Raw genomic sequence first — 25,703 nt, forward strand, 5'->3', positions numbered from 1 at the left:
ACTGGAAATTATTAAAGCTATCTAATGAAAGTGAGTTGTGGAACTCCCATCAGTGGACCCATAACAAGATAGAAGCTATATCAAAATATTAGTAAAGTGTATGTGTAAATCAAAATAAAATGTCTAAGGCATGCATTTATCATTTTTACCTGTGCCAGTTATGTATTATGTTGAAATGATGAGGTTAAAAGGGAGTCTGTTTCCTTCAAATAGATTGTGAGTTTCTTGAAGACGGAGAGCATGTCTTGTTCTTCTTGGTATATAATGCTTGTGTTGAGTGGATTCTAGAGGACTTTCACTATGTGCTTCCTTACCCAGTAGAATGCTCCACGTTTTGTACAGAGTTTCAACATTTAGGTCTTTTTTAGGCATTTAAGCATTACAGTCACTAGGGGGCAATGTAGTTGCATTCCTTTGTAATGACCATCTAGGGGAGGTGCCTCCTTGCTAGATCCACTAAAATGGGATGAGATCTTCTAAAAGTTTAGGAATCTATGACATAGATATCTCACCAACAGTAGCATTCTTTATGTATGTTTCCCCTGTTTAGTTGGACAAGTTGACCAATTCCAACTCCTCTGAACAATAAAAGGATCAACTGGTAAGCACCACCTTATTAAGATATTCAAGCCCAACCAGTTTCTGGAAAGAAGAAAAGAAAATAGGGAGAAAACCCAGCCCTCATGTGAATGTTGTGAGTAATATCAAGGATTATACATTGGTACAATGTAGTCCATGGTGTTTTACAGGGGAGTCTTGGAGGAAACATTAGTGAGGAAGCTATGGAGAATGTGTCCATTTGAATGAACAAACCTCAATCCTTCCTCCCTTTCCCTGAATGAGTCTTCTCCATTTCCCATGTGCCAGAGTCATAGATTTCCTAAATTAGGCTTCTCTAGTTGCTCATATCTCTTCAGCAGGAAAGCTTTCTCATAGGGCCAAGAGGATAGTGAGATGAAAAAGAATTCAAGAATTCAGTTGCATTTAGGAAGAAAGACCCCAGGAAAGTCAGATTTTTTAAAATAATTTATTTATTTATTTTTACTTTTTAGTAAGTTGCCATGCTGATTTATGACTAATCTGTGACATTAAAGGATCAGAAACAACCCAGCTCAAATTCGAATACAAGAGGACTAAGTCCTCCAATTTCAAACATCTTTGGAATAGTTAAAAAAAAAAAAAAAAAAAAAAAACCCTCTTCCAAAGTACTATTTGAAAACTAACTAAATTGAAAACAAGATAAACACTCTGGTTTACAGTTGCCATGGGGTCTTAAAATAGTTGACCTAGAGGATGAGTTATTCAGTGGTCATAACATTTGGGGAGTTGCTGACCTGGGTTTGAGTCCCAGCTCTGCCCCTACTAATGATCTAGTCAGATTATCTCCCTTCTCAGAGCACCAGTTTTACATTGTTAATATGCAAGATACAGGGATAGGGAAATTGCATAAAGGATCTAAAAATCTCTCCCAAGTCTGTTATTTTGTATTTCATTTCCAATATGTAGCCCTTAAGGATTTACCCTTAACTTCTTTCTGTTTCAAGAACACAGCTCTTTAAAAAAAGAAATGCAATATGAAAAAAAAAAAAACCACAATAATCATTCAAATTGCATGGTTCACACTTTTAAACTTAAGATAAATTCAAAATGTTCTATTTTGTGTGCAGCACAGAAACTCACATCCAGCATTGGCCTCCTAGCTGCTCACATTTGAAGGGAGTGGTTGCAATTTACTCAAAAATGAGTAAAATAAGTCGACATTTCAATACTACAGATATGCAGGCTGCCTTTTAAGATTTTGACTCATTTGTTTTTCTTTTTCAGCATCCCCCATGGAGAAGGGAAGTCAGTGAATACTCAGATTTTCAGATGTCTGTCTGGAAAAATGGCAGTCTTCAGAAATACAATTGGGTATAAAGGGAAATTTCCATCTTTCACTTCCTTAGAACATAACTTCTCTGGCACTTTCACAGAAAGGTCAGAGTTAGAATGATTGTGGCTCTTGTGTGTCTTCTTGGTTCTTTTGAGGATACTGTCATATGGATCTATTCGTGGCACCATGCAGGGAGATAAGTGTGAAACCAAGTGACTGCTCCCTTGGGGCTGTCTCTTCCTCCCCTCTGCTCCTACCTGACATTTGGGTCTTTTCAGAGTTGCCTCATACTGACCTCTGAAAAAACCCTGGAGCCATGAGACTTCTTACCTTGTGCCTTTTTCTCCTTTACAGGGCCCATCCCAGTTGATAGAAGAACTGCCATAGGAAAACGTTTTAGGATGTACTGAAACAAGTCTCTGGGCTAACATTGGTCATTGCCTGGAGCTGGCCTACTTTACTTAACTTTGTGACGTTGGGTAGTGCCTCTGCTGGTCAGTCCTTAACTGTGAGGATATTATCATGAGCTCAAAAGGAGTAAATGCGTGTAAAATCCTTAGCATGATGCCTGGTGCATAGTGCACAGGTAATTCTTGAGCCTCGAGATTTTCTTATCATCTTGCTAGGTGAGGCTGGTGTACAAAGTCTGCACTGTGGGGCTGACTGCCTGGGTTTGAATTCTCTCTCTTGGAATATAATCTTGGCAAAATCTGAACGCCTCAATTGACTCATTTGCACAATGAAGAGAAAGAGTTGCTGCCTAGGGCAGGGCCAAGATGGTGAGGGGGCGGGAGGTGGGGGGACGTGAGGATTAAGGCAATGCTCAGTGGAGTGCGGAGTAAGAATCCCTCAATGTTTAACGTCTTTTTAAGTGATGTATATGAAGACAAGCTGCACCTCAGGGCCCTTTGAGGACCGTGCCGGCAGGTCTCCCTGAGACTTCAAGCATCCCTGCCCTTACCCGAGTAAGTTCTTGGGTCCAAAAGGCCTTGAGGGAGCAGGAGGTGAAGGACGCCCCGGGACCCTCTAGTTGTGCTAGGGGCGAGAACGAACTTGATCCGAGGTTGCGCGCGGGGCGTGCCTGTCTGCTGCCAGGATTGCAACAGCTCGCCTCGGACCTGGGCTGGCAGAGCGCGCGCCCGAGAGTAGGGGGCCGGGCCCAGGACCCCGCCCAAGCGGCTAGCCGGGTCCCCGGGGCTGGGCGCTGCTGGCGGAGCCGACGGGGCGGAGAGGAGCGCGGCGGGAGGAGGAGTAGGAGAAGGGGGCTGGTCAAGGGAAGTGCGACGTGTCTGCGGAGCCTTTTTATACCTCCTTCCCGGGAGTTGGGCAGCAGCCGCCGCCACCACCGCCGCCATCCGCGCAACCTTCGGTCTCTGGTCCCAGAACCCGGGCTCCGCCACAACCAGCCAGAATGTCAGGGGTCAAGAAACAGAAGACGGTAGGCTTCAAGTCTCCTGCCTCCCCGCCCCCTCCTACCGTGCTGCGCTCACCCTCCCGGGGCACTGGAGTCCCACCCTCCCCGGGAAGAGGCAGCCGCCACGGCTCGGAGGCTCGGGTGCCGGGAAGTGGAGGAGGAAGAGAAGGGCGCGGAGGAGGAAAAGCAGGAGGGCAAGGCCGGGGTCCGGGATTCCCGGGTAGTCTTCGTCAGGCAGCCCCTTCCTCGCTGCGCCTCTAAGAACTGCGCTTGTTGGAGATTGCGCCCGAGAGAGAACTCTCGAGTTTGCAGAGTGGGTCCGGACCTAGACAGGACCAAAGATAGGAAATTCCCTTTCTTTCCTCTACAGCGTTCACAGAACCGCCTTTTCGCCTTTTCTTCGATGGGACCTCTGCGCAAGCAGAGTGGGTGGTGGGCTGAGCTGACTCCGGTTCTGCCAGATCTGATCGCTGAGCACACGTCAGCGACAGTCACTGGGGTTTTAACCATGGAATCTTCTTGGAGTGAACTTTAATGACAGACTTTCATAGAAAAAACTACAATTATCTAGTCTAACTGGAGGAAATTGCATTTATATACTGGCAGAACTTAACCCTCTAGCATGATTAGGTTCCCTGTTGAGAATGAATGACATCTCGAGTTTAGTATTGAGGGGAGGGAGCTCCTCGGTTTGGTGGAGCAAGGTGAGGGGACCATTTCCAGAGGGTGCAGTTTTCTCCAGAATCAGTCAGAGCCGTTCCTTTTCATTGCGAAATATGAAGGCTTATTAAAGAGAAAAATTCCCTTTCCATATGGTAACACAGGCTCCTAACAAATTTTGCATCCTTAAAAATGGCAGTTTTGTCAGTTATACCCCAATAAAGGTAGGGAAAATGGCAGCAGCAATCATAGACTCTAAGAGTTGGAAGAACAGCATTTGGGTCACCCTAGATGTGGTCTACAAGCCTTGATTAAAATCCTGCCCAGCCGTCTGGCTGTGGACATTCATCTTTAACCACAGCACTACAAGCCTCAGATGATTGTGGTGAGCACTAAAGAGGTAGTCCTCTCTCAAAGAGTTAGATGTGTGCTTGGCACATCACAGATGCTTAATAAATGTTTATTATTTTTCCTATATAATGCTGAAATATCTTTGAGGTGTACAGTACTTATGGTGGACCAGCTAAGATGTGAAAAAATTGAGGGGGAGGAAATGGAGGGACCATGCAGGCACTAGCAGTGTGACTTGAGCAGCAAGGAAGAGGGTGGGGACTCTGTGGCCTCAGGGAACCACATAGACCCGAGAGGAAGGTGGCTTTAGTTTGGGATGGGGCAATAGTTGGGGTTCAGCTGCCTCTTGAGTGTTTTTTCATTTTTTTTTATTTAAAGGGGAGAGACTCTCAGTGTTGTAAGTTGCTTGTAAAATAGTAAGTGATGATCACTTGTATTCCTATTCCATATGATTAATTTCTGTAAGATCCTAAGTGGCATCATCTAAATGACAAGCTGCTGTAGCAGTCACTTATAGGGTTTTATTCTCACCTCCCTGCTTGCATCAAGAATGTCTTCCAATTTTAATGTGGGGCTTCATCAAGCACTACAGAAAGGGATGAGTGTTCTCTTCATGCCTCCAGTCAGCAAGAACTTGTGGAAGTTGACAGTCTAGGATAGGAGTTTTACAGATCCATCCTGGGGACTCTACACAGTCACAAGTGAGGAAATTGAGGCACAGTGTTTGGTTTTTGTATTTAACATTTTGAGCCTTCTATTTTTTGTTGGGTCTCTGTGTGGTCTATGTACAATTACACCTGATACACCTAACTGAAACAGGACTTCTGAATTTTTATTTAACCTAAAAATAGTTATAATCCAGTTACCAATCCAAGTTCCCCAAAAAGGGCCAGATGGGTACTATTGGTACTACTTATAGCAAACCCATTGCAAAGACGTATGAAATCTCTCAAACTTTAAATGTTAACTCAGAATGTGTTTTAGCTCGGAGCCACATGTGAGGGCTCTGAACTAATGAATTACTTGAAGTGAGTCTTGTTTAGCTCAGAAGCCAACCTAGGAGTGAGGCTGGACTGATCTTTCAGTGATTTGCAGTCACTCTTACATTGTTTTCTACATTTTCAGTAGAAGAGAGTCAATTCACACAGGAGCCACTGTAGTAACTTCCAATGTTTGGAGACCCTCCTGTGTGCCAGATAATGACTGTTTGAATATCCTTATTGTGAAAACCGAGGTGTAAGACTTATGTTGATAATTAGTACACATGCACCAGAGTAACCCAAAACTGTATTAGCAAATTTTTTTGTCAAAACAAAACATCTTTCCTATATTTTTCTTTTTTGTCTACTCTCTGAATGACTATAGCCTTTCAGTTCAGAGCACTGCAGGAAGAGTAAATAGTTTCAGATTAAATGAAAGAGTGGGGAGGATGATTTCCTCATAAGCTTAAAAAAAAGAAAAAGTTTTCTTTTTATAAAGGAAGGTAATACATTCCTTCTGTGCTAGCTATCTTACCATGGAAACCAAAGAAACAGTGGCCAATCACATCCCTCCTTTCTATTTCTAAGCTTGACTTCCCTCCAACCCTGGCTACCCTCCGAATCCATCCCTTTGCACACACATAGATACCCAGGAGAACTAAAGACAGACTGCCTCCAGAGGCCTGGAAAGAAGGGAAGGCAAAGATCTGGGCCTTTCTTCTCTTCGGCCTTCTCTTTTCATTTGAAAAAGGGAATACTTTTTATTGTGACAAAATGTACTCAGTGTAAAAATTACCACTTTAACCATTTTAAAATGTATAACTGGGCATCATTTCCTGAATAAGCATTTTTTTTTAAAGCCCGCAGATAGTATAATGATGTCCTAGAAAAACCCAACCAAAAAACATCAATTGAAATACTGTTATTTTCAAGAGGATCAAACAAATCAGTTTTAGGAATGAATGAACAGTATTAAAAACCATAGGGCTGCCAGATTTAGTGGTGCATCCCTGTAATTCCAGCTGCTCAGGAGGCTAAAACAGGAGGATCACAAGTTTGAGGCCAGCCTGGACAACATAGTAATACCCTGTCTCAAGATTATATATATAAAATCTTAATATTATATAATGTATATTATGTTATACTTGTATATATGTAAAATATATACACACATGCATATATATTTTTAAAGTATAGTGGTAGAGAACCCCTGGGTTCAATCCCTACTATTGAAAACATAATAATAATAAGGCTCTTTGTAAAGGATTATCTGCATTTTCATTACTTTTAAAATTCTGTATAATGCTGCATTATTTTCCCCCAAATAACTACTTTTAAAATCATTTGAAGACACTACCTAGGGCAAGACATGAGTTCTAACTGAGAAACCGAGACTTCCTAGAGCCGTGTACCCATGCACACTGAAGTTTATCCCATAAAACTGAGTTTCGTCTCCAGGGAAGGAGCAACACCAGCAACAAGGCGCAATTTAAATTCAGGCCTGTCCAACCCTGAAACTCCTGTTCCTTCTCCTTCTATACCTCTGTTTCAGGATGTAACCTCTCTGGCCTATTGTTTCCTCATCTATAAAGTGGGACAACAATGACTTTGATCATGATTATTGCACTATACTGTTGTGGTTTAGCATACCTAGGAAGAAAGCACACATTATAAAAAGAGAGAGAGAGAACGAGGGAAAGAGTATAGGTCATACTGTTCTGAAGGCTCAGTAAATGACAGCCATCAGAATATTTAATAAGGGAAGACAAATGCAGAAATAGAGATGTGACAATTTAAATCCTTGTTGCGAAAGCTTGAATAGAAGACACGGGTTGATAATTAGTATAGGCACACCTAAGTAGCCCAAATACTGTATTAGCACATTTTTGCCAACAACTTTGGTCAAGAAAGGCAGTCTACGTATAAGTGAATGTTTATCTAACTGGCCTCCGCCCTTCCTGTCCCTTCAGTTGTTTTCACATCTACGTCAAAATCAATGTTATCCAATTCATGCTATTATTCCCAATAATAGACCATCTGTTTGGACTTTAGTATACTTAAAGATAAATGTAATTAACATTATGCTTTATGTCTCTTTGAGATAGTTTTGTCTTTGTCACCTTTCTGTTAATACATGTGGCTCTGTGGTTTGCTTAGGGTATAATTAGGCTTAACTCCTTTAGGAAATGAGAATCTGAGAAAGGAGTCAATGATGTCAATCTCGGTAATTTCAAGAGATTACTGTTTATTTCATTAGTGTTTGTGTTGGACAACTCAGAAAGTAAAGATAAATAAACATCAACGTAATGGTGGCTTAATTGGCCTTTTAGCCCCTGGAATATCTGTTCATATGACTGCCAGCACGGCATATATGCCCAGCATTTGCCAAAGAGTCTGGCATAAAGTAGCTGCTCAATAAATACTTGTTGAATAAATGGCTACAGAATTCTTAGAGTAAGAATTTGTTCTCAGGATCTATGTTTTTATTACACTTCTCACTCTCCCCTTTTATTGGTCTGTTCTGTGCTTGGTTATTTTTTAATGTTTGTCATTACTGATGAAAAATTACTTGCAGGTATTCTTTGAGATTTAGGATGAATGGCCTTTTTTCCAGGGAAGATGAGTTACTTTTGTAGTTCTGCCACATGCCTGGCAGCACTCCTACTCTGGGACCACTTAAATTTAACACTTTTTACCCAGTTGATGTGAATCTGGGTTACAATTTTGCACATAGGACTAAGTTTGTGGATACAACTCCTCAGGGAGCCCCTTCCCACACCCTCACAGATGATTTATATGCCAAAGCAGCTATCCTTGGGGAGAGGGGTTTCAGAGTGGTAGGAGGTTTTGTTCTGGTTCACCTCAGTTTCAGGTTTTGGCTCTTAGAAGCCCAGAATAATGTGATGATCTTTTTATTCTCCCCACTTGTATGGGTCCTGGGCTTTAATTTCTGTTCCAACTTTACCAGTGAAGCTGTTGACATCAATTTTAATTGACTCCTATCAACAAATATGCCCTGATAAGGATGAAAGTCTCTCCCTGCTCTCTTTAAGTTCCTGCTTTCCCCAGATTCCAACCTGGCAGTTTCTATTCATCAGCAATTTGCTGTCTTTAATTTGATTATTTTACATTATAACCAGCATTTTTAGTCCCCCCCCCCCCCACCCTGCCAGTGGAAGGAGTAGTCTGATGATCTAAACCATCACTGCTGGAAACATAAACCTCTTCCTCTTTTGAATCCTATGTATCATTACGTTTCATATCTTACCTGTACTTTACCATATCTGTGTCATTCTTATAAAGGAAGTGCTTTAATGAACAAATGAACTTGAGTCAACTAATCAGAAATGTGTAGTTCAATCCCTTTTCCCTTACGAAGTGCTACAGAGGGGTGGGGGTGGGGGCTCCCTGAGAAGTGTGCCCCCCTTATCTTGGTGGTCTCTACCTGTTCCACATCCTTAGAGATGGTCCATATCCTACACCTTGTTTGACTCTCAGTTCAGCTGCTTTCCTATCTGAAAGGCCCCTTCTGTTTCAGTCACTCTTCCTTTCATGCTCTCCTGGGTACCCTGAGGACATCGTGTTGTTCCAACAAACTTCTGAGGCTCTGGGAGAAACTTGATGGGTCTGGTTAAGGGCCTTGATATTTCCTCACTACGCTCAGCAGTGTGGGAACTGGTTCCTGCTTTGAAGTAACCATGCTGGGACATTGAGAAGCCCTGGGGTCTGCCGAAGTCCACCTAGGCCTCATCTCTGAGACCGGAAACACACACAATGCCCTCAGCTTTCAGAGACCCCAAAGTTATTTGGCCTCCACCTGCCCCAAGTCCAGCACTCCCTATTTCAGATTTACCCTGGCCTCTAAACTCCCTTTGTTTCTCTCCTAACAAGATTAAATAAAACTTTCCTGGAAGATTAATTGGTTTATTGCAATGCAAGCCTTGGATTTGTTTTAAATTTGGTCTTCTTTCTCTTTCCTGCTTTTTGGTACTCAAATATTGTTTTCAGTATATAATAAATTGGTGCACAAGATTCAAAAATATTTTAAATCTCTGCAAAAGTACAACTGAATTAGAATTTGAAATATAACTTGTCTCTGATGGCATGTGGTATATAAAATGGCTTCCATCAGTTGGCTGGTGTAACTTTCGTTAAAATCTTATCAGCAAATGTTTCTGCATTTCAAATGTACTCCTGAAGTTGATTTTGCTGTAATTGGTAGTGCAGAAGCATGGCTACAATATAAGCACTTCAAACAATCTAACACCAAATATAAGTTATGGCAATAAAACTAAATATCCTGTGATCTTTTCTAAGACATTTATACAAATATATCAAATGCTGCATCATTAATAATGCTCAGTAATGCTCAGTTCTATGCTAGATTAATATTTGCTTTAAACATCTAATTAACATCCGCTTTGCATATTTTTTATAAAAAAATCATTATTTTGTGCACCAAACATCTATATCCAGTATAATGATATGCAGTTATTATTTTTTCTTTAACTTATACTTACTGAGTACTTTGAAAATCATTTGGAGACTTTCTTTATCAATTTAAATGACCTCCAGTAAAACCTCAGATTTTATTCTTACACACCTCATTCATCTTCATCCTTCCCCAATTATTAGTTTATGGACTATTCATACTTTCCCAATTTCCAACAAAATTGGCAATATAAGGCATTAATTATAATTTTTATCCAATGTTAAAAAATAGAATTAACTTTTCAATCCCCTGAAGGTCTTGAAAATCTTTTCCCTTTTAAACTTCTGTCAAAATCCTCACTTATGTATTTGTTTATTCACTAAGTAAATATTTATTGAATGACCAAACCAGGAACTCTGAACTCTGCTTGTTACATGGACTATAGCTACTGAAGCCTTACATTCTTTACCTAAAGATTTCAGTTCATTCAAACTAACTATTCAAAACACAGCATTTACTTTTTCTAAGTGAAGCACCCCACCCACAACTTTTATATTCTGTAAACCTTCTGCCCAGTAAGTCTTGCAGTGGACTCGAGCCAAAAGCAACAACAACTCCAACTGACTTTTCTTACATCTTTATATCCTTTTTCTACTAAGTTAGCTGTTTAAAATTATTTACTTTTTATTCAGGCTGTCCCTGCTCAAAAATATGTGTGTGTTTTTAAAGAATCATATTACTTCTGGAAGGAAAATTAAAAGCCCACTTCTTTATGCCCTTTACATTTTAGCTGACACATGTTCAAGAGCTTCTTCAGGGGTTGGGGGTGTAGGTCAGTGGTAGAACACCTGCCTAACATACATGAGGCCTGGGTTTGAACCTCAGCACCATGGTTGGGGGAGGTCTGCGGCCATCTTCTCTACTGATTGATTGGTGATGTGTACCAGAACTGGAACTCTTTATCATCAAATTATACATCCAGCACTTCTCTATCACATGCCCTTTGAAAATGGCTCTACCATTTCCTACAGCTTTGTTTCTTACTTACCAAGAAATATTTTCTATATAAATATTAAAGACAAAACACTCCCTCTCAGGTGGTTTATCAGTGAATGAGTCACATTATACCCTGACTCAGACTTTGTTCTGACATTCTGGAGATAGAATTACAGACCAAAGAGCAGCATTTGAAAGATGTAAGTTTACAACTTTAAAATATTTTGCATTGGCTGACCTTTTTCTCTTTAGACAGTTCAACCCACTTTCCCCTCATGCGCTCCCCTTAAGCCTTCTCAAACTATTGAATCGTCTTAGTAGAAAAAGAGATGCCAATGATTATATAATGGGCAATGCAGATAAAACCATTTTAGGCCCACGCTGGACCAAGTTCAAGTACACACTAAAACCTCAATTCAGTTTTATCTTAAATCCATCCATTTTCATTGTTTCCCGTTCATGAAGAACCAAGAATCCATTACAGTAACCATGTGGTCTTGCCAGGTAAATCTCTGTAATTTGCTAACTCTCAGTAGAGGATCTTTTCCTCAATTATATGAATATATGAACTATATGAGTCACTGTTATAACAAGGTTTCGAGTAGTTGCTATTTTTTAGAAAAAATTTGCATGGTCCCTCAGGTTTTTGTTTGTTTTTTGGTGATTGCCAGATTGATTCCAGAGGCACTTTACCATGGAGTTACATCCCCAGTCCTTTTTTATTTTTTATTTTGAGACAAGTCTAAGTTGTGGATGGTCTTGTTAAAGTGCTGAGGCTGCTTCCAACTTGTAATCCCCCTGCCCCAGCTTGCCAAGTCACTGGGATTACGAATCATCCCTGGGGTTTAAATTAATCATGCAGATAAGTAAAGGTTAAATAAAACCTCAATTTTAAAATTCCAACTGAGGAATTTGCATTTTTACCTATAGTTTCAGTGCTTTTTTTTTTCTTTTTTTGCAGTGCGGAGTTTAAACCCTGGGCCTTGTGCTTAACAGGCAAGCACTCTATGAACTGAGCTATATCCTCAGCCCTAGAGTTTCAGCTTTTAGAGCATGTTTTGTTAGAAAAGTCCCACTCTGTTGTGATCTGTCTATTGCCTGCATTTATTGAGCACCTATGCATCTAGCACCAGGCAAGGGGCATCCTGTGCATAATTCATTTGGTTTTCAATCTCATGAAGCAAGTCTGTGAACAAATGATCGAAAGGGAGCTCATTTATGAGATGATCCTTTTGAGAGTTACCCAAAGGAGAAGCTAAAATCTTCCTAGCTTCTCTGTGGTTAAGCAGTTGTTTATTTCATACAGGGAATGAAACATCATGCCACGTAGCAAATACAGCTGGATTAAGTAACTCATAACGTAGTGCTGCTTCATTTGTATAATATTTTGGCAGCTATCTACTGCTAATTTCTCAAGATAATAATAATTTAATTTAGAGACATTCCTTCATACATTTTTAAAAAGAGTAAATGGCATAAATTAGCAAATACACATACCCCCACTATCATCATTTTTTTCTTTATGGTGACATGAGGTAGAAAATAAATTTTATTTGTCCTCAGATTCAGCAACTATGGGTAATGATTTTATTGCTTACCTTAACTGCTATGTCAGTGTTCAATAAAAGTGAACAGGTTTGTTTCCAAGGCTGCTAATACTTGAGGCAAGTTGTAACTATGATTTGTAAATGAAAAAAGGAAACTAGGCCACCAATGAATTTTTTGCAGAATAAAAATTTGACTGACCTGTGTAGTTCAAGATTAAGGATGTTGGCAACCAGATACTGCCTCCCTTTCATTGGAAATCAATGAGGAATGCCTAGAAATTGTGAGATCATAAAAGAGATAAAAGAGATCTTTCACAATGTTTTGGAGAGACATGGGGGGAGTTGTTTTATTCTCTCAAAAGTCAAGGAAGTTCAAGTTTCTCAGCAATCCTGGCTCAGTATCTTAGTGATAGGTACTAGAAAGGTCTGGATTCCCACACCCAGGAGACTATTGTCCATGTTGAAGAGGGCCTCATTGGCTGGGTGTATTATTATTTATTTGAATGAAAACAGTCGTAGTTATTGCACAGAAAGCAAATCACACAACCTGTGTCTTCAAAGTGGGACACAGAGTGCTGTCAAGAGTGCATCGTCTCATTACAGCCATATTCTGTGGATGGCAAAACATGGAAACACCTGGTTTCTCTCATTTTCTTCTCAGTGTTGAGATTTTGATTGAAAAGGCCTTAAAAACATCCATCATCATTAATTCTATTTTTTTTTTTTTTTTTTTTTTTTGGTACCTGGGATTGAACTCAGGGGCACTTCAACAACATTTCAGTCAATGGCAGACTGCATATGCAGTCATGGTCTCATAAGATTATGAAGGAGCTGAAAATTATTTTTAACATCATTAATTCTTAGCAATGTAGGAAACTCCCTTGTGATTCAGGAAGGCACCTGTGTATCTAACTGGGTCCTCCAATAGGGCAAGGGAATGAGCTTTTACCCAGGGACTTTCCATGCAGTATCCCATCTCATTCATCTGACAACCTGTGGAGTAGTTAGTGTACATGCCCCTGTTTACCTTAGTTAGGATGCACAATGAGTCCCCCACCCAGTTTATGGAACAGATGTAATGGATACTGTGACCGTGAGAATGAAGAAGAATATTTTGGTTATGTAAACATACATTTTAATTTTGTCTTTGCTGATGCAGATTCATGCAGTGAAGAAATTAAAAAGATGCTGTGATTGCTTTGAAAGTGATTTTCCTTGAGGCTTCTTTGAAATGTTGTAAAACTTTTTAGAAGATGTAGATTTTAGCAAATGCTACTAAAAGGCAATAAATGTTAGTTTGGATGAGGCTCTGTGGCCAGTTTTAGGAATAGGAGTCCCTTGGAATCAAACCCAGTGTTTCACCTTAGTAATACAAGGCTTCAGTGTTCTAGTGGCTGAGCGCATGTACTCAAGAATAAGTGTCCTTAGAAATAATTGCAGAGACTTACATGTAACTCTAGACCTTGCCTTGTTCATTATGGGAGTGCTGCACAGTCAGGCATTCATGAGTTACAAGTTCCCAAAATCCCATACGCAATGGGCTTTTTCTCTGGACCTAGTAGAGGTTTCACTGGCATTTCCACAGCTAAGCACAGTATTTCACTCTTTCATGGCTCAAGAAGCCTGTGTCATATATACAACCTCGTTGCCAGTATTAAGAAAATACACAGAGTTGACAAAGAACAGCCCTCAGTGGAACTCCAGCAGGGAGAGTGTGAGAGGGGCCTCTATGACCTGTGTTGAACACTGTAATTGTGTGGTTTTGAGCATCTTCTGAATATAGTCACACATTTCAGGAGATCTGTTTCGATGTGGGTTATAGTGCCATGATGGTAATTGCTACCTCCCTGTATTATAGCAGGGTTCCTCTGGTTGTGCATAATCCTTTATTTCATTATACCCATCTAGGCTTATCCATGCAATTTATTCATTACATAGCAGCTCTCTATAATGAGTAATTGTAAGTATTACAAAATCCTAGATGGGAACACTAAAATAAAGAGATGAAATAAATTCCCAGCAGTCTTCTCGTGAGTCGATATAATAGTAGAGACAACCCAAGTTTGCCAAGTTCAGTGGCCTAGTCCAGCATTTGTCTCAAAATAGAAAGAAACTCAGAGATCGCCAAATGGCATGGGAATGAAGGGTTTCTTATCATGATTGCACCAAGTTAATTGTGTGCTGTGAAATATGGCAAGGCCTCGTTTTCATGGAGAGACCTAGTGCTATAAATGCTACAATGTATGAGTTAAATGATTCAGCTAATTATACATATTTTATATGTTTCTAACAAACTAACAAATGATCCTTGAAATAGAGAAAGTTGTATGTTCAGGTTTTTCTACCCTTTTATGTGTGTATGTTTATTTTCACTAGGACACTAGGAACTCAATCATTTCTTTGCTGCTAATTCATTCTGGTTCACATCCTTATTTCCCTGAAATAGAAAAATTCTAAAGCCATGTCATGCTTGTCTTTGTGGGTAGTTGTGAATAAACCTGAGGACACGGATATTCAAGTCAGAGGCTTGAGGGAAGGAAAGAATGCCAGAGATAAGGAAATGTCTGGGGAGAACTTGATCCCATAGATCAGGAGCTAGCAAATTAAGTCCTGTGGGTCAGATTCAGTTTCCTGCTTGTTTTGATAAGCCTGTAAGCTAAGAATGGTTTTTATCTTTTTAGATGGGGTTGTGGGGTTCAAAGAAAGAATTATCTTCATGACTTGTTAAAAGTATAAGAAATTCAAATTTCATTGTCTGTAAGTAAAGCTTATTGGAACACACGATGTTCATTTTATACAATGTTTATTGGGCACTCTCACAACAAGGATATGTATTTGTGACAGAGATTATGAGGCCTGTCCAGTTAAAAATATATTGTCTGACCCTTTAAGAATAGTTTGTCACCTCCTGCTGTAGATAATGTCAGTTCTGATGCTGAGGCTTATGTCCTGTCAGTAAGTCACCGGATGTGCCTGAATTCAGAAACCTACGTACCTGACTGTATCTCACAAGCCCTGTTGAATTGTTTGCTGCATTGCTGCTGTTTTGTTTAACACACACATGCACACACACACACACACACACACACACACACACAGTATTTTAAAAATATTCTTATGGAATTCATGATGTGTCTACTATAATGATATTATTGAGGTTATGAGGATGCTGTTCCTTAATTACAACACTTTCTTATATAAAGATCCTGGGATTCTCTTCATGAAGTATTCTCTTTATAAAGATCCATGGGAGATATTTCTCTAGTCTCAGTACCAGAAGGTTTGTTTGGTTTTGTTTTCTTATCTTTTTTTAGCTTTTTCCCCCTCATAGAATCCTTTGGAAACTGTGAATTCAGTGATTGTCCAGGTTTTGCCCTTGAAAATGCCTGCTCAGAAGTGAATTTGTGACCTACTTTCATTTTTTTTTCTTGTATCATCTATATGCTTAGTACCATTTCATTTTATGCCCCAGGCTGATTTTTCTTTTTCTCACCAGCTTTTGATTCTTGAGTGTTTACTATGAAATATGTATCTTGTAAGTCACTCTACATTTTTAAGGAACCATGAAGAACATTAAAAATATGTAAAATTAATAAAAAGGACATTTGAATGTTCTAGAACTTCAGAGAGCTCTCCATCACTGTAATTCCTCAAAAAGCACCTTGCCTTCTCTTTTTGCTTTGGGACTGTCCAGGGCTCCATGACTGCAGGGTCCAGCACCAGTCCATGAAGTAAGTAATGAGAGCTTTCTAGCCTAATGTTCTGCCTTCCTGGAGGCCTATAAGTAAACCCTTTTAAGATGGATAAAGACATAGATCAGATGTTCTTTATCTAAGGTACACAGAATTCAGGAGGGTGGTAAACTTGGATGGGAATACTTTTTATACCTATAACCGAAATCTAACTCTTCCTTCAATTATGATCACCGGCAACAACCCATAGTAATATTAACAGTACTTACAACTAAGCCAACAATAGAAACCACAGAAATTTCCATTTCACTTTACTTTAAATATACACTGCAAGTATTGCAACATATCCATGTTCTTTATTGCTATAGAGTTAAGATAGTCATAAAGTAGGAGCAGTGGCACACTCTTGTAATCTCAGCCACCCAGGAAACTGAAGCAGGAGATTTGTAAGTTCAAGGCCAGCTATGGCAACTTAGATATCTCCCTGTCTTGAGATAAAAAATAAAAAGGGCTAGGAACATAACTCAGTGGTAGAGTGCCGCTGGGTTCCATCCCTAATACTGAAAATCATCATCATCATCATCATCATCATCATCATCATCATCATCATCATCATTGCTGTTTCTCTAGATAGCTAGATCTTATTTGGTATTGATAAAGGAGCATATATTTTGATAACTGCAAATTTTTTGCAATGTTTTGTGTCTTATGCCTTTAAAAACATTTTTCTGAGGAGGAGGGATCCATAGGCTACCAAAGGGGTTCTTGACTCAAAAAAGGATGAGAAAACCCCTGCAAGACATACCCACACATGAACAAACACACACACTCTTTGTTCATAGGTTTCAGGGGGTTTGTAGACTCCTCCTTACAAGGCCCATGTCTAGCTGTATTGCTAAAGTTCAAGACAGCGAGCTATATGGAAGAGGGTTTTTATTTTGTTTTGATATCCTTAAGGTCCCATTCAGATGAATCACTTGTAGGAATCGATTGCACTGTCCTCTTCATCACAGCATTGCCCTGGTCTGTTATCATTTAGTATTATCTTTCTTCCATAAGAAGAGGACTGTTGTAGTACCTCTCCTAGTATTCTGTGCCCTGAATAGTTATGTCATTGTTTTTACAACACAGAGTTATTATTCATAGTTATTTTTTATATATAGTGAAGACACAATTCAACTGAGAACATAATTTCTGCTAATATGTATATGTTGTCAGACTCATAGGTTAGGATTTGCTTATACCTGTAGTGGCTTTATGCTGTCCTGTGGTCTGTTCATTACACTGCTATCTGAATGTTTCCCTTAATTTTCTGAGATCTGGGTGGGACCTTGGAAATTTTATAGTGTCATGTTTCTCAATCCTTCTAAACTTCACAAAATATTGATACCTGGACTTCACTCCCAGAGCATCTGATTGAATTGGTGTGTTTTGGGGCATTATAATGTTAAAAACATTATAATTATAATGTTAAAAACATTATAATTATTAATGTTTTTAAAAAAGACTTTAAAAAAGACTTTTCAGATTTTTTTTCCCCAAAAAAGTTAAGTCATTTACTGGCTAATGTATACTTGTGTTCACCGTACTCCTCAAGGAATATTTAAAATTAAATATCCCAACTGAAACACTAAAAGCTTGTTTTTCTTGTCCTGTTTTACCATCACCTGATAAGCAAATAAGTTTCTGGAAAAATGTGGAGACTGTTTTTTCTTAACTGTTCTTTCCCATTTATCTCTGTAAATTTGCCCCCATTCTCATCACAATTAAGAGAGTGGTGTAGGTAATTAGCTTGTAATTCTTGATATTATAAATCTCCAGACCTTATTGCCAATTTTTGTTATGATAGGAATAGATCTGAAAGAGTTCCCTCATTACATTTGATAGACTTGAGTATTTAAGACCACATTGGAAAGTGGGCCTGCCTTTCCTTTGTGAGTTAGTGTGAATCTAGCACTTCTGGGGAAAATTTGTAAGTACGTCATGGGAAAAAATGCTGCCCATTTAGGTTTCATACACATCACCTAAATTTACTTAGAGGGCATCAAATTAATTTATAATCTTGCACCCTTTTCCATCCAAGATTTTTTGCTTTGGTTTATCCGATCTTGGGTTTGTGATCAACTTTGTCTACTAGGTTTAGAAATTAATAAAATGTTGCTCTATATAGCACTTATCTTTATAGAGGTATTCATTCTTAGTATAGTAAATAAGTCGAAAGACATTTAACGCAGCTATTTAGGCTTATAAAGATTAGGTGATTCTAGCTTATGGCAATTCTTAAATTGATGACAGGTTTTCTGATGTATAGGGCTTTTTAAAAAATAACAGCTTTCTTTTTTCTTCTGTTATTTTGAAGCGAACTTAATTACAACTATTTTGAAAAAATCATATATGACATTGAAATTTTTATTTATTTCTCATATTAAAATAAATAATAGAAAATGTATTTCAGGATCTTTTGAGATCAAAAATGAGAGACCAAATGGGGTAGATATGAAGGAAAAGAGAATTCTATGCTAAGTCCTCTCACCAGCCCTGTACAGAACCAGCATGGAGAACTAAGTGGAATATCTCCTTGTGGAAGCTCTGGTTGCCTCTCTGGATCATCTTATTTTTCTTAGGCAATACAGTTTCAAAACTTGTACAGCAAAATTCCTCCATTGAGTTACTACTGGAGAACTCTGCACTATTTCATTACATTTGATAGACTTGAGTATTTAAGACCACATTGGAAAGTGGGCCTGCCTATCCTTTGTGAGTTAGTGTGAATCTAGCACTTCTTGGGGAAAATTTTTAAGTACTTCATGGGAAAAAATGCTGCCGGTTTAGGTTTCATAACCATCACCTAAAATTACTCTGCACTATTTCTTTGTAGGGTAACAACATTCACTATATAAGATTAATATTCTATGTGTCCAAATGGATTGTACTTTGAACCACAATGTATCTAAGGCCATAAGTCAGTGACGCCAAAGGATGGGGATTGAAAAAAAAATGTGATCATGGAGGTGAAAAAAATAATTGTTTTAAAGATATGCTTAACCTTGTGAATAAAAATAAACATTGTAATGTGTACTTTAAGGATTGATTTTAAAGTGAGCAGGTTTGATGGAGCAAAGATTTAAGCACTTAAAAAAAACAAAACCAGCGAGTGTCACAGGACTGTAATCCCAGCAACTCAGCAGGTCTCAGCCTTAGGAGAATTGCAAGTTTGAGGCCAGCCTCAGCAATTTATTGAGGCCCTAGGCAACTTAGTGAGATCCTGTCTCAAAATAAAAAAGAAAAAAGGCTGGGGATGTGGCTCAGGGGTTGAGTACCCCTGGGTTCAATCTCTGGTACAAAAAAAAAAAAAAAAAAAAGTAAAAATAAAGAAGAGTGAGGTAGGAAAATATACCAATGTGATAGGATAACCAAACATTTTGTTAATTGAAAAAGGCAGAGTGCAAAACAATATCTATAGTCAGGTAACATTGTGGAGGAAAAGAAAATGATACGTATATTTATAAATGCATATAATATATCTGGAAGAATACATAATAAACCAATAGTATTATTGCCTCTGGCAAAGAGAACTGAGCAAAAGGAGACTTGCTTTTCTTTTTTTGGTACTAAGGATTGAACCCAGGGGTGCTCAACCACTGAGCCATATCCCCAGCTCTTTTTTATATTTTATTTAGAGACAGGGTCTCACACTGAGTTGCTTAGCACCTCACTTTTGCTGAGGCTGGCTTTGAACTTGCCATCCTCCTGCCTCAGCCTCCTGAGCTGCTGGGATTATAGGTGTGCACCATCATGCCCTGGCTTGCTTTTCTCCTTTCTTTTCTCCTTCCTTCCTTCCTTCCTTCCTCTCCCTCCCTTTCTTCTTCTCCCTCCCTTCCCCCCTTCCCCCTTCCTCCTTTTCCTTTCTTTCTTTTTCTTTGCTATCTCTTTTTTAAAGGAGAAAAATTTTATTTTGGCACACAGTTTCAAAGGTTTTAGTCTGTGGTCAGCTTGTTCCACTGCTTTGAGCCTGAGGCACACAGAACATCATGACCAAAGGGTGTGACAGAGGAAATCTGCTCTGCTCACTGAAGCAGGGAAGCTGACAGAGAGAGCACTGAGATTTACTTTTCAAAAACAGAAAAGTAAAAATGTACAGATAATATAACCAGACAAGAACTGTGAAGGGTCTGAGATTTTTACCCTACTTGTGATCTACTAAGTTAGTTTGTGGTAGTTTCATGGATGCTGACAGAAAACACCAGACTTCTTGGTCAAAGACTTTCTTACTCATGGCATAACAAGCAGAATGAGCACTAGCATGCATGTCAGTTTCCCTTGCCCCCAACTCCCATGGGAGTGACTGATACATCTGGAAAGATGCCTGCATTAATGGTGTGCTGCATTACAGAATAACCTAAGCCATAGGGAATAACCTATTTAACCCTAAGCATGGAGATCCGAATCTGAATCTGAAAGGTCAGTAAGGCCCTATGTTCTGGCTTCCATGTTGTTCACTATATGAACATCCTTGAAAAGATAACCTGGAATAAATGGCAGTTACCCCACTCACAAGATGCTCAGAGACACAGATACTGATGGAGAGACACAGATGTGTACATACAAAGTTTAAAGGCTAAAAGTAATTTCTTGATGCTTTAAGACTTTTAGCTAGGTTGTATGTAGAGTGTATTCATTGGTTATTGGTTAGATTATTAGGTCTTGGTTGGTGTCACCTAACTTAGCACAGATCGAAGGTCACTATGGTTACAAACTCCAATCTTGTATCTGGTCCACTATCTGCAAGATCAAGCTATTGGTCAAGAGGCAAGATCTCAACTGAGAAAACAAATGAATCAGCACACCTCACTCTCCCTTACTATTACAAAAAACTGTAGTTCTTAGCAATGTCACCTTGGGCACTTTCATTCCTAAACAGGGATTTTTAAATAGTCTTCAATTTGAGATCCAACACCATCATTTTCTTTAGAGTTAGAGCGAAACTTTCTTTGGTCTCATTCTAGTTCTGTTTCAAACTGAAATGAATTTTGAGTAAGTATGAATTGAAAATTGTGGGGAGGGGTGGAATTCTTTCTTGGCTTTGTCACCTGCGTAATGAAGTGCTGCAAGAACAAGCTTTCATTCATCAATGTAATACACTGGATTTCTGTTTTACAGTTCAGGGTGGGCCAGAAGGAGCCATAGTAGGTCTGTGATGGGATGAATTAGCATCTTGTTAGAGAGGTGTTGAACCCCTCCTAAGTCACCTTGAATGGCCTGTTTTTGCAGCAGAAATGACCCATATTTTAAAAGTTCAAGTATAATATACATTAGGAAAAATATATAAATCTTAAGTGTGTTGCTCAATGGATTTTCATGAAGTGAACATGCTTGTGTAACCAGCACCCGGATTAGGAAACAGACATTTCCTGAATCCCAGAAACCTCTTCCAGTCATTACCTTCCTCTCCTAGGTAATGATCTCAATTCATTTTGCCTGTTTTTGGACCCTTATAAATGGAATTCTACATTATATACCCTCTGTGCATGGCTTCTTTTGCCCTAATTTATATTTGTGTTATCCATATTATTGGTGGGTTATTACAATTTGTTCATCCTCATTGTTATATAGAAGTGGTTCTTAATGGGGTGACACTGGCATCATTCACTGACATTTTTCTAGTTGTCACAAGTCAGGACAACTAGAAAAGTCAGGTGGGGGAGAGGTTGCTGCTAACCATCCTACAATGCCCAGGATAGTGCCTCATGACCAAGAATGATCAGGCCACAAATGAGAAAGCTTGCTGTGTAGTATTCCATCACAGGAATATACCAGGACTTATTTACCTATGTATTCTTACAGCCTCAACACTAGAATTCATAAGCATTACACAGCTTGACCCTGGCTTTGAAATTCTTGAAACCACCCTTCTTAAAACCAGTCTTATCAGAATAAAGAGACTAACAAACAGGAAGAATCTTTATTTGTAGCATAACTGTTAGAGTGAAAATGACTTAACATGTCCAGCCTTGGTCAGAGACAAAATTGTATATTTTGGAACTTCTGTATGAATTTGAAGAGAATCTAAATAAGGGAATAAAATGGGCTAGCTCAAGGTTTTCAACAAAGAATGAAAGGACTTTTCTTGGAGAACAGCTTTATGGCGGCATAATTCAATGTTGTAAAATCTGCCCATTTTAACTATACAATTCAAAGATTCCTACTAAATTCACAGAGTTGAGTGGTGATCACCACAGTCTAATTTTAGAATGTTTCCATCACATCAAAAAGATTCCTGGTGTTCATTGCAGTCATTTCTATTCCTACCCCAAGTCCCCATCAGTCTATTTTCTGTCTCCAGATCTTTTCCTTTTCTGCATATTTCTTATAAGTGGACTAACACAACATGTGTTCTTTTGTGACTAGCTGTTTTACTTAGTGTAATATTTCAAGGTTCAGTCATGTTGTAGCAGCCCCTGTACTTCAGTTCTTATGGCTGAATAGGATTCCATCATGGGCAAACCAAACAAATTCTTTTGTGCATGCACAGGATAATGGTATTTGGGTTGTTTCCAGTTTGGGGCTTTCATGAGGAAAGTACATGAAGGACTTTTGAGCACAGGTAAGAAAATGGCTAACACAAGCAGGCTCTTGAAGAAGGGATGTGATTCTGGGATAATGATCTATATCATTTTCAATGTTTCCCAAAATTACTTGGCCAGTGCCCTCTTCCCTGCCATCCCTACCATTTAAAACATACTAATATCTCAAAGGACAATGTGAAGAAAGCAGTTGATATAGTGTTGATCCCACCCAATTTTTTCTTTTTCTTTTCTTAAAATATTTTTTTTATTTTTACAGACACATTTTGATTCATGGTACACAAATGGGGTACAACTTTTCATTTCTATGGTTGTACACAATGTATATTCATGTCATTCATGTAATCATACATATATGTTGGGTAATACTGTCTGTTTCATTCTACTGTTTTTCCATCCCCAACCCCTCCCACCCTTTTTCCTCTACACCTTCCAAAGTTCCTTCATTCTTCTCTTCCCCCTGCCACCCCCTCATTATATATTTTCATGCACTTATCAGAGAAAACATTTGGCCTGTGGTTTTGGGGGCTTGGCTTATTTCACTTAGCATGATATTTTCCAACTTCATCCATTTACCAGCAAATGCCATAATTTTATTGTTCTCTATGGCTGAGTAATATTCCATTGTGTGTATATACCATAGTTTTTTTATCCATTTGTCAATTGAGGGGCATCTCCGTTGGTTCCACAATGTAGCTATTGTGAATTGAGCTGCTATGAACATTGATGTGGCTGCATCACTGTAGTATGCTGATTTTAAGTTCTTTGGGTATAAACCGAGGAGTGGGATAGCTGGGTCAAATAGTGGGTCTATTCCATGCTTTCTGAGGAATTTCCATACTGCTTTCCAGAGTGGCTGCACCAATTTGCAACTCCACCAACAATGTATGAGTGTGCCTTTTCCCCCACATCCACGCCAACACTTATTATTGCTTGTATTCTTGATAATAGCCATTCTAATTGGAGTTAGATGAAATCTTAGGGTGGTTTTAATTTGCATTTCTCTAATTACCAGGGATGCTCAGCACTTTTTCATATATTTGTTGATCACCTGTATATCTTCTTCTGTGAAGAGTCTGCCCATTTCCTTAGCCCATTTATTGATTGGGTTCTTTGTATTTTGGGTGTAAAGTTTTTTAAGTTCTTTATAAACTTTGGAGATGAGTGCTCTGGTTGAAGTGTGTGTGGAAAAGATTTTCTCCCACTCTGTAGGCTCTCTTTTCACATTGTTGATTGTTTCCTGTGCTGAGAAAAAAAACTTTTTAGTTTGAATCTATCCCATTTATTGATTCTTGCTTTTATTTCTTGTGCTATGGGGGTCTTGTTGAGGAAGTCTGGTCCTAAGCCAACGTGATGGAGATTCAGGCCTACTTTTTCTTCTATTTGGTGAAGGGTCTCAGGTCTAATTCCTAGATCCTTGATCCATTTTGAGTTGAGTTTTGCACAGGGTGAGAGATAGGGGTTTAATTTCATTTTACTGCATATGGATTTCCAGTTTTCCCAGTACCATTTGTTGAAGAGGCTATCTTTTCTCCATTGTAAGTTTTTGGCACCCTTGTCTAATATGATGTTACTGTACTTATGTGGGTATGTCCCCATGTCTTCTATCCTGTACCATTTGTCTACCTGTTTATTTTGGTGCCAATACAATGCTGTTTTTGTTACTATTGCTCTATAGTAGAGTCTAAGGTCTGGTATTGTGATACCTCCTGTATCACTCTTCCTGCCCAGGATTGCTTTGGCTATTCTGGATCTTTTGTTCTTCCAGATGAATTTCATGATTGCTTTTTCTGTTTCTATGAGAAATGTCATAGGGATTTTAATTGGAATTGCATGAAATCTGTATAGCACCTTTGGAAGTATGGCCATTTTGATAATAATAATTCTGCCTATCTAAGAACATGGGAGATCTTTCTATCTTCGGTCTTCCTTAATTTCTTTCTTCAATGTTTTGCAGTTTTCGTTGTAGAGATCTTTTACCTCTTTGGTTAGATTGATTCCCAAATATTTTATTTTTTTTTTGAGGCTATTGCAAATGGAGTTGTTTTCCTCATTTCCCTTTCAGATGTTTCATCGCTTATGTATAAAAATGCTTTAGATTTATGCATGTTGATTTTTTAAAATTTATTTTTATTGTAAACAAATGGGATACATGTTGTTTCAGTTTGTACATGGAGTAACAGCATACCATTTGCATATTCATATATTTACATAGAGTAATGATGTTTGATTCATTCCGTTATTTTTCTCCTTCCCCCCAACCCTCCCACCTCTCTTTTCCCTCTATACAGTCCCTCCTTCCTCCATTCTTGTCCCACTCCCACCCCCCATTAAGTGTCATCATCCGCTTACAAGTGAGATCATTCCTTTTTGGATTTTTGAGATTGGCTTATCTCACTTAACATGATATTCTCCAAATTCACCCATTTGCCTGTAAGTGCCATAATTTTATTATTCTTTATAGCTGAGTAATATTCCATTGTATATATACACCACAGTTTCTTTATCCATTCATGAATTGAAGGGCATCTAGGTTGGTTCCATAGTCTGGCTATTGTGAATTGAGCCACTATGAACATTGATGTGGCTGTATCTCTGTAGTGTGCTGATTTTACATCCTTTGGGTATAGGCCAAGGAGTGGGATAGCTGGGTCAAATGGTAGGTCCATTCCAAGTTTTCTAAGGAATCTCCTCACTGCTTTCCAGAGTGGCTGCACTAATTACAGTCCCACCAGCAATGTACGAGTGTACCTTTTTCCCCACATGCTCGCCAACACCTATTGTTGCTTGTATTCTTGATAATCGCCATTCTAATTGGGGTGAGATGGAATCTTAGTGTAGTTTTGATTTGCATTTCTCTTATTACTAAAGATGTTGAACATTTTTTCATATATCTGTTGATTGCTTGTACATCTTCTTCTGTGAAGTGTCTGTTCATTTCCTTAGCCCATTTGTTGATTGGGTTATTTGTGTTCTTGGTGTAGAGTTTTTTGAGTTCTTTATATATTCTGGAAACTAGAGCTCTATCTGAAGTATGAGTGGCAAAGATATTCTCCCACTCTGTAGGCTCTCTCCTCGCATTGCTGATAGTTTCCTTTGCTGAGAGAAAGCTGTTTAGTTTGAATCTATCCCAGTTATTGATTCTTTCTTTTATTTCTTGTGCTATGGGAGTCC

At 38.8% G+C, this 25,703-nt stretch overlaps 1 protein-coding gene across 2 annotated transcripts in view; it reads left to right on the plus strand.

Moving 5' to 3' along the window:
• The first annotated feature begins 575 nt into the window (after positions 1–575).
• Positions 576–25,703, plus strand: part of PAPSS2 (3'-phosphoadenosine 5'-phosphosulfate synthase 2) — an 84,531-nt gene continuing 59,403 nt past the window's right edge. Inside the window, exons 1-2 of one of the 2 annotated variants that reach the window (XM_079138306.1) lie at positions 576–694; positions 2,228–2,367. Coding sequence is in view for 1 of the 2 variants with exons in the window: in XM_079138305.1 (XP_078994431.1) it covers positions 3,285–3,311 (27 nt within the window). In the remaining variant the exon portion in view is untranslated. Of the gene's footprint in view, positions 695–2,227; positions 2,368–3,147; positions 3,312–25,703 lie in introns of those variants that run through there. The other variant, XM_079138305.1, reaches the window with a different exon arrangement.

Source organism: Sciurus vulgaris (assembly GCF_902686455.1).
Source record: "Sciurus vulgaris genome assembly, chromosome: 4".
Taxonomy (NCBI): Eukaryota; Metazoa; Chordata; class Mammalia; order Rodentia; family Sciuridae; genus Sciurus; species Sciurus vulgaris.